General features: G+C 48.2%; 1 protein-coding gene across 1 annotated transcript in view; it reads right to left on the bottom strand.

The window, feature by feature from the left end:
• Positions 1 to 17,213, bottom strand: part of LOC135397079 (sushi, von Willebrand factor type A, EGF and pentraxin domain-containing protein 1-like) — a 57,361-nt gene that overhangs the window by 36,383 nt on the left and 3,765 nt on the right. The window contains exons 3-12 of the mRNA XM_064628416.1: positions 15,180 to 15,383; positions 14,240 to 14,425; positions 13,850 to 14,047; positions 13,502 to 13,696; positions 12,191 to 12,376; positions 10,006 to 10,185; positions 9,740 to 9,928; positions 9,429 to 9,658; positions 522 to 654; positions 305 to 424 (exon numbers count right to left, since the gene is read on the bottom strand). Coding sequence (XP_064484486.1) covers positions 305 to 424; positions 522 to 654; positions 9,429 to 9,658; positions 9,740 to 9,928; positions 10,006 to 10,185; positions 12,191 to 12,376; positions 13,502 to 13,696; positions 13,850 to 14,047; positions 14,240 to 14,425; positions 15,180 to 15,383 — 1,821 coding nt within the window. The remainder of the gene's footprint in view (positions 1 to 304; positions 425 to 521; positions 655 to 9,428; positions 9,659 to 9,739; positions 9,929 to 10,005; positions 10,186 to 12,190; positions 12,377 to 13,501; positions 13,697 to 13,849; positions 14,048 to 14,239; positions 14,426 to 15,179; positions 15,384 to 17,213) is intronic.

The raw sequence follows: 17,213 nt of genomic DNA, 5'->3' as shown, positions 1-17,213 counted from the left end.
CTCTGCTCCCTATTTAGTGACTCTAGTTTGAACCTGCCGCGTTCGGCTACTGCACAATTCCTCCGGCTCGGAGACGCAGTGAGATGTGGTCTGATGCACTCCAGCTCGGAGTATCGGGACCACTAGTCGAATGCACCACGTAACTCCCTGTTTATTAGAGCACATGTCTCGTTTGTACTGCCGTACATTCCGTTGCCTGACGGTGTCACGTTTGAAATCTTAGCTACATTTCTTATCGCCCTCCGCCGAAGCAGCAAGACATGCGTCACGTGCGTCAGAAAGCGTAGCTCGCGGATGTACTCACCGTCGCTTATCAGGAAGATGCTCAGTTTCAGCTTCTTTGGATCCGCTCTGAATCTGGCCCAGATAGTGTTATAATCTCTCTTGACTGCTTCCAACGCTGCCTCTATGGCGGTCGCTCCTCCTGGCAACGAGATTTTGTTGTGTATGCAGAGTTATTGCTTTATCACATTATTGGGCTCTTGAAATTTAAAAGCCAAGGAGTTGAAACAAAAACTCACCCGTGTAATTTACGCTACGAAGTTGTTCAAGGACGAGATCCATTGATGTGTGTGAGAGGGGCTTGACGATGAGCGCGGCGCTGTTGCCGAACGTTATTACGCCAACGCGATTGCCTCGCTGTGTAACATTGATCTGCGAGCAAAGAAGCAAACATCTGAGATGTTTTAAGGCTTTACAAAGCAGTGTCCAGCGCGTAAACAGGTATGAAGTAGATCCGGTTGCCAGGTGGGAAATATTTCTGAGTGGAATCACTTGCAAGTTTCTGATGAAACAATTTCAGAGATTTACAGGGAGATTTCAAAATTCAATTTTGACAATGTGTTTCAATTTGGATATTTTCCATCTGGGATAATGGGAAAAAGCTAATCGTTACATTGTTGCCTGATTGTTAAAAATAATTATTGTACTTTATTATGAATTCATTGTGGCCTGCCTCGGCCATACCTTGTTGCTTCCGTAGTTTATTATGCCAAGCGTGCGTCTAGTCATCTCGTGTTAAGTAGCACAAAGCAGCACTTCTATGAATTGTGGTAGCGCAACCTATCCAGTTGCATGTGCTGCAAGTGCGTGCATAAGGATTTTTGGTGTTACTCTGCGCTTTCGTTGGGCATGCACTTTTCTGATGAACCTGCTAAGGGCATGCACGCAGGACTTTTGGAGTCACCAACTAGCGACTAAGCTAAAAAGGACCATTCAACGTACGAAACCCGATAGAATTGTTGGGGACGAAGGGCAGTCCCTGGACTGTGATCCGACGTGATTTGCGTGCGACTCAACTGCAAACTTAACCATAAGCGGGGACGGGCCCTCACGCAGCAACACGGGTTTCGCCTGAAAACGGGCTCACGTCGCGTTAAAGTCGCTGTACCGTTTGTTGCGCAGTTTGAAACGTCTGGCTGAGTCTAATGGGGCCACTCTTCGTCGCACGCCTCTTCCTGGCAATAGATTGTTTTAGCAAACCATTACACAGCGAACAGAAGGAACGTTATTGTCCATGCGAGCAAGAGCGCATGCGCGGGAACTGAAGCGCGGTTTCCGCTTTTTGCCGTTGAAACGCATCTTTTTCCGTTCCGTCCTCTACGTTGTTTTCGTCGCACAAAACAAGATGGCTGCCTGCAACACCTTGTCGACTGTGTTCCAAGTGAGGAGTATAAGACTGCGCTTCACTACTAGGGACTACATCTTCTTGTTAAGAGAACTCAGATGCCTTGTACCATTCGGAAACAAGAAATTGTGGTCTCTGTATACTGGTAACCAAGTCCGAGTGCGCCGTAGCATCCGCCATCATGACGGATGATAGCGATGAACTGACCGGTAGGGGTTCTCAGTTGTCCTTTCGTGTATTGGAGGAACAGCAAATTTGTCTCAAAACGAAAAAGAAAAGAAAAAGAACAGAGGACAAAAACATAATTTATCAGGTAATTCGTTCAGGTAGAGATGGCTAGAGAACTTCGGAACGGTAGTTCACATTAGCGTCGTTGGATGGCAGCACAGCTCTCACCGTACCGTTCGTAGTGTTGCCTGACGATCTGCTAAAACTCGCTTGCTATCCGCTTGACGGTAGCTAAGTACGGAATCCGCGTTAACGTTCCGTACGCTACGGAACGGGCTACTAAAACTCCGTATTATCGACGGTACGCCGCTCACGTTCCTTATTAAGTTTCCTTTATAACAGCGATATTAGTGGTTTTATCGTATACCGATGTAAGCATCATTTGTAGCTTCGCGCGCATGTCCGTCTTAAGTTACGACAGTTCACCGGGGTCGAGGATGCAAATGGCGGCCGTCGAGCAGTCTTGAAATTCTCAATCCTGTTATGGGAACTGTCTTGAGTCAAGCAGGATCAAAGTTCGATCCTGCTTGGAAGCGGCCGTGTAGCACCATCCGATCTGCATTGGGTTCAAGCAGAGCAGGATCGAAAATGCCCGTGTGACAGGGGTATTACGGTCACTGCGTCTGCATCTCCCGCAACAGCATCTCCGGCACATCTACGAACTTGTGGCGGCCCGTGTGTGATGACGAAGACGTGCCTCTGCTGCCACGCGCTACGGCGCTGGCACGGCAGTTCTACCGGCACCGTCCTAGCGTGAGGCCACGCACATCTGCCCGCTGGGACATTCCATCATCGCCGGTCAGGACTCATGTAGGGGAACACCACCTCCTCTACATTTGGTGACCCGAACTATGAACACCATGTTCGGCGTAATTCGGCCAAGCACCATCCCAAATTACTGCAAGCCCACCTCCGAAGGTACGGTGCAACGTTCTACCGAGGAACCGCTAGGCGACGACGTCAATTCACCGCGGCTCCACTCATCGCAACGCCCGACCGCGCCACACCATGGTCCTACCCACCTTACCCATCTACCCAGATCACGTCGCCATGGTCTCGCACTCTGCGTCACGTCGCCACACGCTTCACGATGGCACTCCTCGGGCTACCACCAGCGGCACCTTCCCGAGCATCACGCTCCTGTACCGGTCGCGGTACGCCGCTGTCGACCGCGCCACCCGCATCAGCTACGCCAGCGGTCAAGGAACCCTGCCCGCCTCGCCTTCCCACCTGACTTTTGTGCAACATAGTGGCAGTCCAGTCCATCCAATTGCGGTCAAGGGGCACCAGGACCAACGTTCCACCGGGGTCACGCACGGAGGCCACAGTGAGTTTACTCCCGGTCTCCACGTGCTTCACGATGGTCCTCCCCGGCACTCTCCGTGGTGACAACACTACGAGCTCAACGCTCACGAACCGGTCGCGGTTCTGTCGCCCCACTCTCTTATCACTTCGGCCTACATGCATTCTCTCCGCTTTGGCCCGCCCCTGGGACCCTCCCGGCCAGCTCCTGTCCGCACCGTTCAGCCCGCCACTTCTGCCCACTCATCACAAGACGCAAGACCAGCCGTCCCTGTACTGCGTGTCACCCGTCTTCCTCCTCTTCCTGTATCGACGCGGAATCTCAACCGCCAGCTCTACACCGCTCAGCGTCTGAGGGGGGGGGGGGGGTGATGTGGCGGCCCGTGTGTGATGACGAAGACGTGCCTCTGCTGCCACGCGCTACGGCGCTGGCACGGCAGTTCTACCGGCACCGTCCTAGCGTGAGGCCACGCACATCTGCCCGCTGGGACATTCCATCATCGCCGGTCAGGACTCATGTAGGGGAACACCACCTCCTCTACAAACTCTTGCGCGAGTGCTCCGCAGCACACCGCCTACGCTGTGAACGCACAGCGTTCGTGCTGCCAGACGACGTGGACGACATCACGTGAGACGCGCTGTCCAGGCACACGAGAGACCAGCGGCATGGCTGAATGGGCAAAAGCATCCACTTTGGTGGTACCTAAGGTAGATACCTAAGGTGGTACCTAAGGTGGTACCGTGCGGAAGATTAGGAGCTGGCCAGTTCGAAATCTAGCACCGGCTGTGTGTGTCTAGGTTTTCCCAGGTTTTCACCGCAAGAATTTACAGACGAATATCGGCCCAGTTCCCTCTGAAGTCGTGTGAGGTCGCACACCAAACCCGGCGTGCACCCTGCTCCTTCCTTCTGCCCTCTCTCCATCTGCACACGTCTGTATGCCACTTATAGCCACAGTTGCCATGCTAACACGGAGTCGAAAACAAGCAGCTTGCGCACATGGGAAGCGCTATACGAAAAGTATACCAGAAAGCAGTGGTTCTAAGCCTTTTTTTGCTCCATGCACCCCTTTTGCGGTTCCTGAAAGCGTTAACCCCGAAATTAACTCCAAAACAATGGACACGTAAAATCTCGAGGTATTTTTATTGCTTCTTCCGGGTTTCTGTTTGTGGCAACCGAATTTACTGTTAGGCAGCCCTTCCAGTACCGTGCGCAAATCACCGTGAACCATTGGTGATCGGGTACCACGAGCCATTGTGACATACCGTCGAAGCGTTCCTGTGTGCACAAAAACGCGATTCAAGGAATGGACGCCGCCATTAGTGCTGCCACCCAGTGCATGTGACAGGAACTGTGCACTGCCGTTTCCCGAGTTCCTTCATTTTCCGGGGGGGGGGGGGATATGTTTATTAAGAAAAAGAAAGGAAAGAAAGGTTCTTTCATTTTCCACTTCATTTCGTGCCGGTTCATTTTCTCCCTCTCGGTAACCATGCAACAACCGTGCATATCGCACGCGGAAGCAAGCAGTCTTCATTTTCTTTGATCTTTCGAACGTTGATACGCTACTCTGATGATGATGCTGATGATGATAGGAGAAAAAAAAAGGAATGTGAGCCCGCTCACTGCGGGACCACACACTAAGAATATTTACGCCCATTTAGGTGTTGAAGGGGTGTATTTTGCAATTCACACCCTACAGCCAAAAGCACAACACCTATCCAGGTGCAAAGATGGTGTACTATACAGTTTACACCCCGCAGTCAAAATAGCAACACCTATATTGGAGTAAAAATGGTGTACCGGCTGAGACAAAAGTTTGGGAAACGCACGAGCGGCGTCAACCCTCTGCGGAGCGACATCCTGCGAAACAGAGACGTCCACTTGATCAGAGGGGGCCAGTGGCTGTTATCACTTGCGATAAGGCTGCTTTCCATGCACATTCGAGGCCTATGTCAGCCATCCATCCCTGAGTGAAAGTGCCCATTTCCAGTTTCCATTTCCATTTGACACTGCTCGCTCGTTTTTGACCGAACCTGTATACCACTACTCATTCATTTATGAAATTTGTTTGCCCTGGATCCTTAAAGAGCATAATTAGGGTAATGACAGCGAACTTCTGGCTTAAAATGGATATAAATACACCAGGACTGGTGTAAGTTCTTAAACACCAACTTTACGCCACAAGGGGTGTAAGAAATATTTCAATTTAGACCCTTCTAAAGGGTGTAGATTCTTACACACTACTGACTTTACAGCGAATTTGGTGTGAGTTATCAAACTCCAACTCTACACTCAAAAAGGTGTCATATGGTTTAGTGTGTAGACGCTAATCTGATATTTACTGGATGAGTAGTTACATGAAATGTTGCGTTATCGTCAGTCATACTCATTAATGACGGCGGCCACCACTATTAATCCCAGTGGGAAGAGCGATTTTGGCAGCCCACCCCTGTTGTGTCGTCGCTGGGAACGAGGCTAACGAGCGGACGGAGACTAATGGTTTGAGAGTAACGCGACATGGTCTATAGAGGGAGATGTCCTGTGAATGATATACTACGAAGAGTGCGCACAAGGGCCGATTGGAGGTGAGTGTTACATTGTGTCATCCCCCCTATGATATTTCCAAATCCCCCCTCCACCAGAGTAGAATTCCCCACCGGTTGAAACCTCTGCTATAAAGAAGCTTTCAGCAACATGATGGCAGTCACTTTAAAAGGAATCTGTTGCTTGGTGTTTCATATTTTTGGAACCCTTATTGTAGAGACCTTGCAATCTACGAAATCTCTTCTAATCCTTCCAATCCTTCTAAATCTCCCTACTGAAATGGCACCGCAATAAAGAAACAAGCCAGGAGGAGCACTGTGACGCGACGTGGACACCGAGGCCCAAAAAGTGTTTTAAAGAAATACTGTTTCATTAAAAAAAAAGAAGAAGAAAAGAAACCCGCGCTCGTCCGGTGTGCTTGTCCCTTCGTCTCCGTCCTGCCTGCGTGTGTCTTCCTTTATGGCAAATTTCTTGCCTGGACTGCAGTCTAGCCCGTTTATTACGATCTTCAGTGTAACTCCGATATTACAATCACATCGCTCATTCCCGCCAGGTACATGCAAGCAACACATCGACAAAACGATCGCCGCAAAGCGTTTAATCCTGATAGCGTTCAAATTCTCCCGGCTGCTGGTAAAACGCGTGAAAATCGAAACATAAGATTCCAACTTTCTATTGCAAACAAATTACGGTCAAGAACCTTAGCCTCCGTGAGCATTAAACTGAGAACCCAGTGCCTTTATCCGCACATGACTGTCGGGGATTAGATGCTCGTGATACCAGGCACGCGACTTCGAAGAGGCCTGCGAAAAGTAGAGGTGGAGGTCCCTCTTCACATCGTTCTCTCACCATCAGTTTTTTGCTGATTTGCTGCGTGCTAACCATTGCGTTGCGAGACGCGTTTTGACCAAAGGCACGTGGCTCGACCTGAAGTCGCACGTGCTCGAAGTATTTTGTACTGGTGCAAAAAGTCATTACTAGATACCGTGTCATCAAAAATGTGACTTGGCAGACAGTGCCACCCAAACACGCAAATCACCCTGTGGGCAGGGCGCGTTCTGATGAACAATGGAGTTCTGATAAACTCTGCCGATAATGATAGTGAGAATGATATCGACTACGGCACTGCATGACAAGCAATGGACGAAGTCGTCCATCTCAAAAGGTGCGGAGCCTCACGTGGTATCGGCGGGTAGGTTGTCCTTTGAAACGCTTGCGACACGAAACTATGTCAATTTGGAGCTAGAGAAAACGCTTTTGCGCTCGCACCAAACGCGCACATCTTCAGCAGCGTTCTACTTGTGCCGTGCTACGTGCTACTTCAATGATGCGACCCCGTCCTGAGATTTCGCGAAGGCTCGTTTCTAACGGTACTCTGATTTAACCCATTCTGGGCCAATGACTCCTACAGGAATTATAACACAGTTTCGTCTATCAAGCCTCGCTAACGAAACCGAAACTATTGTTCTCCGTGGCCAAAGCTCGAGGAAGGATATTACTTCATAATTCCACGCATAGACGGCACTGGAGCGTAGTCTTCGTCTTCCTCAGAGCTGATTGGGTCCGCGAAGCGCGCGCTTTTTGCATGTGCCCTCGACGGCCAAAATATATCTCATTAGGACAGGTAACAGCGATTTTTGTGTGCAATAAAATGTAGGGTTTTGGCCATAAGACTGGAGTAGCAGTGAATACAGTGTGCCTCAATTAGTCGGTTCGTTTGTTTTATGGAGGGCAGCATCTTTTTTGGCCAATGACTCCCGCAGGAATCAAATGTCAATTCGCTATAATGAACAGCGCAAAACTTTTGAAACTTTTGTCATGTATTCCTTATGTCTTGGGAAGCTCAGAAACAAAATTCTGAATTTTTCCCTCGCTGTAAAAAAATTCGTCCCAGAATGGGATAACGATCGGATATCGCGTTCCCGTCAATATCGTTATAAGCGGGCTCAACTGTACCAGAATAAGAAAGGTGTCCGGGACGGTAGAATAATATGTGCGGTCCATTCGTAACTTTACCTATATGCAACCACAAGTTGGCAGGGGGTGCTTCCAAAATCCTCTGTGGTCGCAAAAGATTGTATAACGCAGCCCGCGCAGCCCATAGCCCGGATATTGGGAGAAAGCCATTTTGACTGCAGGTCCGTAATACTTGCCATCTTCACGCCGTTGTCTGGAGTACAGATTGGGACAAAAGTTTACGGGGCACGCGAGCGGCGTAATTTTCCTTCGGTGCTACACCCTAAAGCGGCTGGCGGAGCGGGAGAGTTTACTGTTTCGGAGGGGTGGAACACTGGGGAGGAACGGAGGGGTGCGCTGTTAGAAACACGCAGTGGTTGTTCCGTTGTCGCTTGGGTATGCCTCGTAAGTGAAGGCTGTGTGTCGCTGACAGCGCACCCTTGCACCTTTCCTAAACAGTGAACTCACCCGCTTCCGCAAGCCGCTCGCGTGTTCCGCAAACTTTTGTCCCAACCTGTACACGGACGCTTTTGGCCGCGTTGAGCCGCTAGCCCCACTGTTTTCCGCAGTGAATGTATGGGATAAGGTTGTGGTTAGATAGACCAGAACTGCTGGTGGTTGTGTTCTTCGGTTTTCTGTCCCGTCCCATCCCCTCCTCAATGAGCGCTCATAGTCAGCAATATGTGCGAGTAGTACTTTTTTTTTACACACGTACGGGTGCTCTACACGGGTTGTGCAGAATAAATTCCCTTTTGGACCATATATGAGGCATTCAGTTTAGCATGGATACGAGCCCTATTAGCAGTTTGAGAAATATGTGACCTTACACAGAAGCAGCGAATATCAGTCCGCAGCCACCAGCTCGCGTGGCTCAGTGGTTTGCGTGCTGGCCTTGCCAGAATCGAGACTTGGAGGATTCCTTGCCCAAATCCCGACGGCGCATGGGGTATTTCCTCACACGCTTTCAGAAATATGTCAGCACAGTTCCCTTAGAACTCGACCAAGCACACGCCAGTCGTGACGTTGCCCAAGAACAGTCTCTGTTCGAAATATCGGCGGCTTCTGTCCTGACGCAACTCCCTTCCTACATTCTACCGGTTCGCTGGATTCCTGCCCATCTACCCACCTCTGTAAGGTCGACAACCGCGAGCACTTTCACCAGCACCACGATGGCCACCACGAGTCTGTAGGAACTATAATGTGATAACGACTCACACTGACCGTATCCGCACCCGCACCGTACCTGCGTATTTAAGGTCAGCCGCCGCGCTGGTTTGCATAGGTGCATCCGCAACCGCGCGTATATTGAGTGTATCCGTACAACGCGGTCATTGTGTTTCCAGGAAAAAGCTCATACGAAGAAAATATTATTTTACAACGGCGTTTTCTCTTGTCAGCATACAAACCGCCCACAGTTGTCCAATAAAACGAAGTTAAAGGCGCGACAATGCAAGGGGTGATACAATTTCACACCATTTTGGATTCTGTGCATCAATTGTGGCTCCACCTGGGGAACGTCGACAGAGACACTAATGCTTATTTGCGGATAAAATGCGGATAACCGCGCGAACCGCAGACTGCGTGGTTCTCCCCCCGCGGATTTCCCAATGCCACATTTCTGTCCACAAACCACGAAGTAACGCGGATATCCGCGGGCATAACCACACCAGCGCACACCTCTAGCTATAACCCGAATCTTTCTTTTCTTATCGTTCATTCACGATCTCGTAGTTGTTTACATGCGTCGCTGTCTTTCGGAAAGACCCTCCTTACCTTCATAATTATGGCTCTTGCCAAGGCGACGCCTTTCAGGAAGTCCCTTTCGCCTATGCTGGAGGACGCGTCGATAACGAAATAGACCACATGGCGAACGCCTGATACATTCAGGGACAGCGCCCTGGTCCTGTAATTTTCATCCGGTGTATCAGACACATTTCCTATGTCTGTCAGTGGCTTCATCAGCTTTTCCTTCACCTGCAATGGCGTGTCATAGTAGAACTTCCCTGAAATACCGAAGAGAATAAATATATTGCTCACACATACCGTACGCAGGAACATGTCTCTGGAGCTATTCATAGCTTTACCTATGCAAGTGGGCCGGGGGTGCGACCAAAACCCTCTGTGGTCGCAAAGGATGGTATCGTTCCCGCGAAGTCTATAACCCGGATTGCAGGAGAAATAGACTTTGGCTCCAGGTCCGTAAGAGCTACCCATCTTCAAGCCGTTGTCTGGAATGCCCGGACTCTCGCAGCCGCGTTGAGCCGCTAGCCCCACTGTTTTTCGCAGTGGAGACGTGTGGGATAAGACAGTGGGTGAATAAGTTAGGACTGTCTGTTTCCAGATACAGTACCTTCCGAGACACAACGTGTCACAGATCCACTCCATGCGCCGTTGGCGAGGCAAAAGCGGTTCTGGTCACCTATCAGCTTATACCCTGGTAGGCAGCCGAATGAAGCAACGTCATCGATGAACGAGGTGTTTATCTTCATCCATCCGAACTCTGGTACCGATGGGCGGCCACAGTGTATTCCTGTGCAAATAGAATAGATATTCCCGTTGAGACGGAAACTCGATAAGATGAGTGTGGTATCCGTTGTGTGTTTTATCCGTATTCTTGAGGAAAATGTCATTTGGTCCCTGACTTTCACAATATCAGGAGGGACAGGGGCTAGAGAATGTCATTAGTGCGCCTTCGAATGACGTAAAAATGTACAAGCCTATACAGACAGCATTGTCAGCACCTACTAAGCTCTCTTGCGCAAAGTCTTCGTACGATGAGGCAATAAACTGTACCGAAGCATATATCGCACACTGGGGGCTGACAAAGGAGGCTCGGCCGAATTCATGAACGAGCCTCGACTCGAAAATCGACTCGAGCTGCTCCTCGATGCCGGTTTTGCGCTTCATAAATCGACCTTGACTCGAAACGCTCCTCGAATGGAGGAATTCCCTCACCCATTCCCCGAAAATCTCGAGGTAGCATCTCTCAACTCTAGCAACTCTCCTCAACTCGAATTTGGTTGGTGTCATGACGGAAGACATGCCGTCCGCTGCGTTCATCGGGCGTTTTGTGCCACGATGGCCTTTACCTGTGCGCTGAGAACAGTACAACTGAGCGACAACGTTCAATAAGGGGCCATCAAACTCCTTTTGAACATTTTGATGATCACGAGTTACTCATATGGTATACGGTACCGCTTCATGAAGACAACCGTACGAAGGCTTTTGGATACATTGCCGCTGGAGGAAAGTGTGTGCCGTGGGCTGCCGCTACCTCCTGTGCTACAGCTTCCTGTCGACATGTGATTTTATGGCATTAGGACTTTTCGAACTGCCACAAGAGACATTGAATGTGAATGCGTGTGTGTGTGTGTGAATGTACCGGTGTGCCGCATTCTGGAAAAAATTCCACCCCTTCTCGCAAGCACACTTTTCAAGACAAGGTGTAATAAATTTTCCATCTTTCGCGCTATTTAGCACAAAGAAGGTACGTTTGAAGGATATTGTCACGCAAAATGTGGCGCAAAAAGAAAAAAAAAAAAAGACACGGTGCATTGACTGGGCGTCTAAAAAAATAAACATCTGATCTGCCTCCTCAATGTTTCTGTTTCACCGTAATCCTTACACTGAATCAAACTGGCCCAACCCCTGCTCCAGCTATCACACAAACGGCTCAACAAATCTTTCATTCATGTTTTCCTTTTTCTTCTTCTTTTTTTTTTTTTTTGCAGTCAAAGACAAACCGGCAAAGCGTGCATCTTTCGTCTCAAACGGTCGCCAGAGTTCTGTGGCATCCCCCCCTTTTTTTAAGGGCATTTGGGAGATGTCCCAATAGTGCATTTTTCTTTTATTTTTTATAGCTACTCTCAAGGCATTGGGTAAACGTAGCAACCCGCTAACAAACAGTGCACGCCACATATTGTAACATACTAGAAGAATAACAAGCAGTGACACCATCTTTCATATTATTTGATACCAGGTGACCATGCAATTAAGCTAGCTGCTGCCGTTGTGGTTGTAATTGCCAGACCAGAAAACTAGGAAACCTATCAGTTTGTTTCCCTGTTCGAAACACCTGCTCCCTTGTTCAAACACCTGCAGTCCTTCATGTCTGTATTTGTAATGCACGTTGGTCGAAATAAAGTAAAGAGTTACATTTATTTTTCATGCAATAAGTGTGTTTTAAGCACGATAATTAACATTTTCGAGGGGTCCCGAAAGACGGCTCGGGACGAGAGTACAGCTTTGTTCGAGGACGGTTTCTCGAGGACCGCCTTGGCGGAAGAATCGCCGAAGCGGGTTCATGAAACGCATGATCTCCTTGAGTGGAGGAGCGGTGCTTTCCTCCACTCGTTGGAGTCGAGGCGGAGCGTCGAGTCGAGGCTCGTTCATGAGTTCATGAATTCGTGGACTCACTCCTGAGGCTGCCACTCCCCACTACCTGCAACTTCACTTCAAGTCAACAAGCCTCGCCTCGGTTCCCGTTCCTGTCCGTTCACTTCAACTGTTAAACTAGCTCAAATATTTCGACATACTGTGGCACTTGGGAGCACTAGACCATCCTCCTCCAGCGCAGACCAAACTGGATGCACCCTCGAGCATGTAACCCTCTTCGCACTTCAGGTAGATTCGGCTGTCGACGGGGAATTCTGTGACGTTGCTGTTCACAAACTCTTCCACGATGATATGGGCGCCGAAGTCCATTCGAGTGCAGTTGTACTCTGTCAAGCACAATTGTAAACCTGGTTATTGTATTATGATATACCGTAAGCGGCCTTTCCTTCATATATTTTTGAGTACGAAGTTTCGCTCAATGCACGAGGATCAATGTAACGTCAACGTCACGTGCGGTATGTGAACAATATCATGGCAAATGAGCTTGAACAGCGTAGTTGACGTTGCGCTTGAAATGAAATCAAGCGGCACATGATATTATCATCCTTCACGTGTACGTGTGCCGTTTTGTGTTCAAACAGAGCAACAAGAGACGAATTTATTATGATGAGCGGGGAAATTCGCCACATGAGGTGCGGCCCACTATCCCAGAGGCACGATGGTCTGAATGAGATGTCATCTGATGACGAGACGATGAACGCATAATGAACAATATGTTTATTGAGAAAAAAAGCGAGGAAAGGTTAGTCAGGGAAAGACCGACTTGCTATTGCTGTCATAAAAAGGAACGAAAAAAAGGAAAGGGAACAAAAAGATAGAAAGAAAACGAAAAAAGGAAACAATCCAAAACGAAAAATGAAAGAAAACGAAAAAAGGGAAAGAAAACGAAAACACACACATGCACATACACACAAACAGATACTCAAAAGGGCCTTAGAGGCTGGTCGAGAGACCGGTGGTACGGAGAAAGCTCAAGAGGGCAGCGGAAGAATATAGCATGTTAACTACGAGTACAAGGTTTCAGCGGCATGAATCGACACTTTCGACGCTTCAGTTTGTCAGTGAGAAGAGTGATCGAGCTGATAAGAGTGAATTGCTGGTCGACGGTACGAGCAGAATTTTTGGGGTCAACGGAGTCCGTCTGGGGTGCTGTATCTGTACGCGACAAGCAAGTCCTATTGAATGAATGCAACAACTCAGGGAAAAGTGGCGCTGACGTCAGGAATCGAACCTGGGTCTTCTGATTTCCGGTCAGATGTGCTACCACTACACCGCATAGCATATCTGACCTAAAATCAGAAGACTCGGGTTCGATTCCTGGCGTCAGCGCCTCTTTTCCCTGAGTTGTTGCATTCGTTGATTTCTGGGCGTTGAGGCTTACATGTTTGTGTCGTCCCTAAGTGTGGTCTGCCTCGGCCAAATATCGTTGTTTAAATCCTATATTGACTTACCAACACAGGAAGGTACGGGGTCACTCCAAGTGCCATCTTCTTTGCATTCCAAGTAAACGGTCCCGTCAGTTCGATAACCGTGATTGCAATCCACTTTCACTGCGTCATTTGGAACAAAATAATCTCCACCCGATTTGTTTCCCGTCACGACAGAGTTTGGCACGACGAGGTCTTCACACACTTCGACTTCCTTGGCTGAAAAGTTGTAAAAAAATAATAAAGCAATGAGGAAAGAAAATAAATACAGATGTATAACTTTGACAGTCAGAAAGTGCCCTAGGCGACAACACTGGAGTGCTCGTCTCGAGAGACTGGCACAGACAGAACGAAAGAAAGAAATTTGCGTACGTTTGCAGCGTGGCCTGGGAGCTGACCATTGTCGGTTCCAGCAAGTTAGACGCTCTTGCCCTACGAGGTCATGCTCGTCATCGCAGATGAAGTCTGCTTCAACGCCATGCTCACAGCAGTCACCATAGTAGAGGTCACCATCCTTGTAATAGTCTACGTCGCCGCGCGGTGGCTTTTCAATAGGCCTACAGTTACGACCTGGACGGCAGGCAATCGTTTAATGAAGAGAAAGAGAAAGAACAAAGTGACAACTTTGGAAGGGAAACGATAGATTCCGATTGAACATATGATCATAAAACCTGTAATAACCTGACAAAGTAATGGATCACACATGCTTTCTGCAGGACCGTTATAAAAATCGTTTACTTGTGAGACCAGAGAGGCACATACTTAAGCATTGTGGCGCAGAATGATCCCAGGAACCATTGCTCAAGCAAGTTAGTTCGCTTTCGCCAATGAGCTGGTGTGTGACTTCATCGTCACAATCGAAACTCAGTTTGTCGCCGGGCTTGCAGCACTCATGTCCGCTCACATAACCATTAGGAATGTCCAATATATCTTCACAATCTTTGAAAGCTGTAAATAATGCGTTACGTGGATAAGCTGTAGAAAATCTGGGACGGCGAAATGGAAAATTAACGAATTAGAAGTTGATAAAAAAATTGAATGGACATAAAAATACTTTTCCGCACAATGGTACCACGCGTACCACGCTACCCAAGAATCGATGCCATCAACAGTTTATTCAATATCCTCGTGTTCCAGATTTGAATTCAGAGAGGAGACCTCGTTCACAGAAATGCCCTGCCAGCTCAGAGCGCTCAAGATCGTTTGCGTTTATCTTTGAAACCGGAATGGTGCTGCGTTGGCAGGTGTACCAGGAGCAAATCATTCTCGAAATCGGAAACTTATCGAACCGCTCGCGTCTCCAGCCGAGGTTTAGATGTCTGTCAAACTGTTGAATTTTGACTCGATAATGTCAACCACTTCGAAGGAGCAGCTGGAATGGCTTATGGTATACTTTCGGGAGCCGCTATTCTAAACTTGTTCTGCGCTGCTAAAAGCGTCGTCACACCTGTAATTTATGGCGATATGTTTCCACAGTCTATCCTAGACCTATACGTATGCACACGTGTCCTTTTAATTTGGCATTTATACTGCGCGTGAAAAAATTTGCAGACTATAGGGCTGCACAGACAAGGCCTCCGGCAACATTCAAGTTAGACGAAGAAGGCTTGTCAATGTGCAACACACGCGCATGAAATATTAACTCGCGGACGGAAAGTGCGGACGATGGGTGTGTCCCTCCTGGACACATTGTGACTCTTACCATGGCATGCTGGAGGCTCTGGATGCCACTCTCGTCCCTGCTCAGCGTCTACGCAGCCAATCTCATGTGAACCTTCTAAGTAGTAACCTCCGTTGCAGGTGTACCGCACACGCATGTACGGTGACGTATCATGTCTTTCGAGGTCTTCGTACGTCGCATTCCCTACTTCAGGAACATCTGGGCAGGCTGGGAGGGTCGCGCGCACTGAAATGATTTGGTAACCGGCAGGATGAGTTTGTCTTGGACTTTCTTCTGCGCTCTAATAATTGGCGTAGCATTGAAAATATGGGCCGGGCATAAATCGTTCACTAGTGACACTAGCAGACCGTGTTAAGCTTCCTCGTCTTGTGTGACAATTTTGACAACGATGTACCTGAGCTCAAACTAACGCTATGAATGCCCAGAGGCAGTGTCCCGTCAGTACCCCGTTAGCACAGTCACACACACGGTTCGACGTACCCACGCCGTCCAAGCTTGACATTAAGGATCCAGGTCAACTAGGAGAGCTTGGCCATTGGAAGGACCCCGTTTTAAAGCGGGTGACGGCGAGCCCCCATATCCTTGCGGCAAAAGATAAAAAAATATTGTCATGTATTAAAACGGGGTCTGACGACTGGGAAGAGCCTCCTTAACAAGGTCAGTTTGGCGCCTCTCATTGGTTTCCACAGGGGTCGCCATGACACCTAACTGCCACCCAAAATGGCGACGAAAACAGTCACGGTGAAGCCGAAATTTCGTGACAAAAATTTTTCTGACGACTGTGATTTCACGCTGCAGACGTGCTTCATATAAGTTTCTCCAGAATCGGTTTCAACTTATGCTCCACTATCGATGTCTAACCGAGCCCAAAGTAATACATTTCGTCCGTGTTTTCGTCATTCTTAGGCCTAGTGAGCACCCCTGCTGGAAACTATCTCATTCAAAATCCTATGAAAATCTCATTGAACCTATTGGATATCATGTACGCAAATCTCATTCAGTGACTGCGAAAGTTCTAATCCACAATAGATGATTTGGGACAAATATTACATTGAAAATTGTGCAATATTCAATGAGTCTTAATGAGAAATCACAGTAAGTGTTAATGAGGTGTAATGAGAAATCACTGTGAGTGTCAACGAGATGTAATGAGAAGAGGCGGCTGCAAACCCATTGAATATCTCCGTCTTGTCTCACTGAACCAGTGAGCCACAGCAGGATATTTTCTCATTGGAATGGTTCTCCATTTCGATTCGCCAGTAGGTTTTTGTGGTCTAGTCACATTAGATGCGCAGAGCTTTCCACTGATTGTTGATTGTTGTCCTCGTCTGATCTTAGCGCTTTTAACCCGGTATGCAGCACTAACAGGTCCAATTCTACGTTTTGAGTCACTTATCAGAATAGCGCTCTCTCATTTCATTGTCCGGCAAAGTAAGCCCGTAAACCCGTCCAGTGCAAGCGGGATGATGGCACATCATGAAGGCAGTTCAGAGAACTAAGGATAAATATAGGGTCAGTAGTACACCCCTTGCTTCGCATTTGGGACTTGAGGATCAAGCGTCCAAAACAAACCGCTTACCTCTGTCATCACAGAGCTCGTGCGCGGGTTCAGGAACAAAATGCATGACCGAGCAGCTGACTACACAAATGTAAAGACGTTCACACTTTTATACGCTCGGAGGAGTTGAAGGGCAGGAAGAACCGTCTAATTTATACCAGACTGCGTCTTAGATACATCACACGTCAAGTGACGTTTCCAATTTCGAAACATATTTTGCCGATGGCGCTCGATCGCAAAATACTACGAGAGCATTATGGCATTGTGGCGTTTTGACAGACTGGCAAAACTGAAGTGTCGCAGGGTAAACCAAGAGCTGTCGCGTTGTACAATCAGTTTTTGCAGCCTACTCAGGAACGCGGAGTTGTGTGCATCACTGTGCACACGTTTCGGTCTATTTATTTTATTATTTTTTAGTTGCTTATTATTATAACTATTATTCTTATTTTGTTTATTTTATTATTTCATTAATATGTTTTATTGTATTTGAGCATAAT

The sequence above is a fragment of the Ornithodoros turicata genome, chromosome 6, assembly GCF_037126465.1.
Source record: "Ornithodoros turicata isolate Travis chromosome 6, ASM3712646v1, whole genome shotgun sequence".
In the NCBI taxonomy this organism is placed as follows: Eukaryota; Metazoa; Arthropoda; class Arachnida; order Ixodida; family Argasidae; genus Ornithodoros; species Ornithodoros turicata.
The sequence above is the reverse complement of the archived record's forward strand: the minus strand, read 5'-3'. Positions and strand labels throughout refer to the sequence as shown.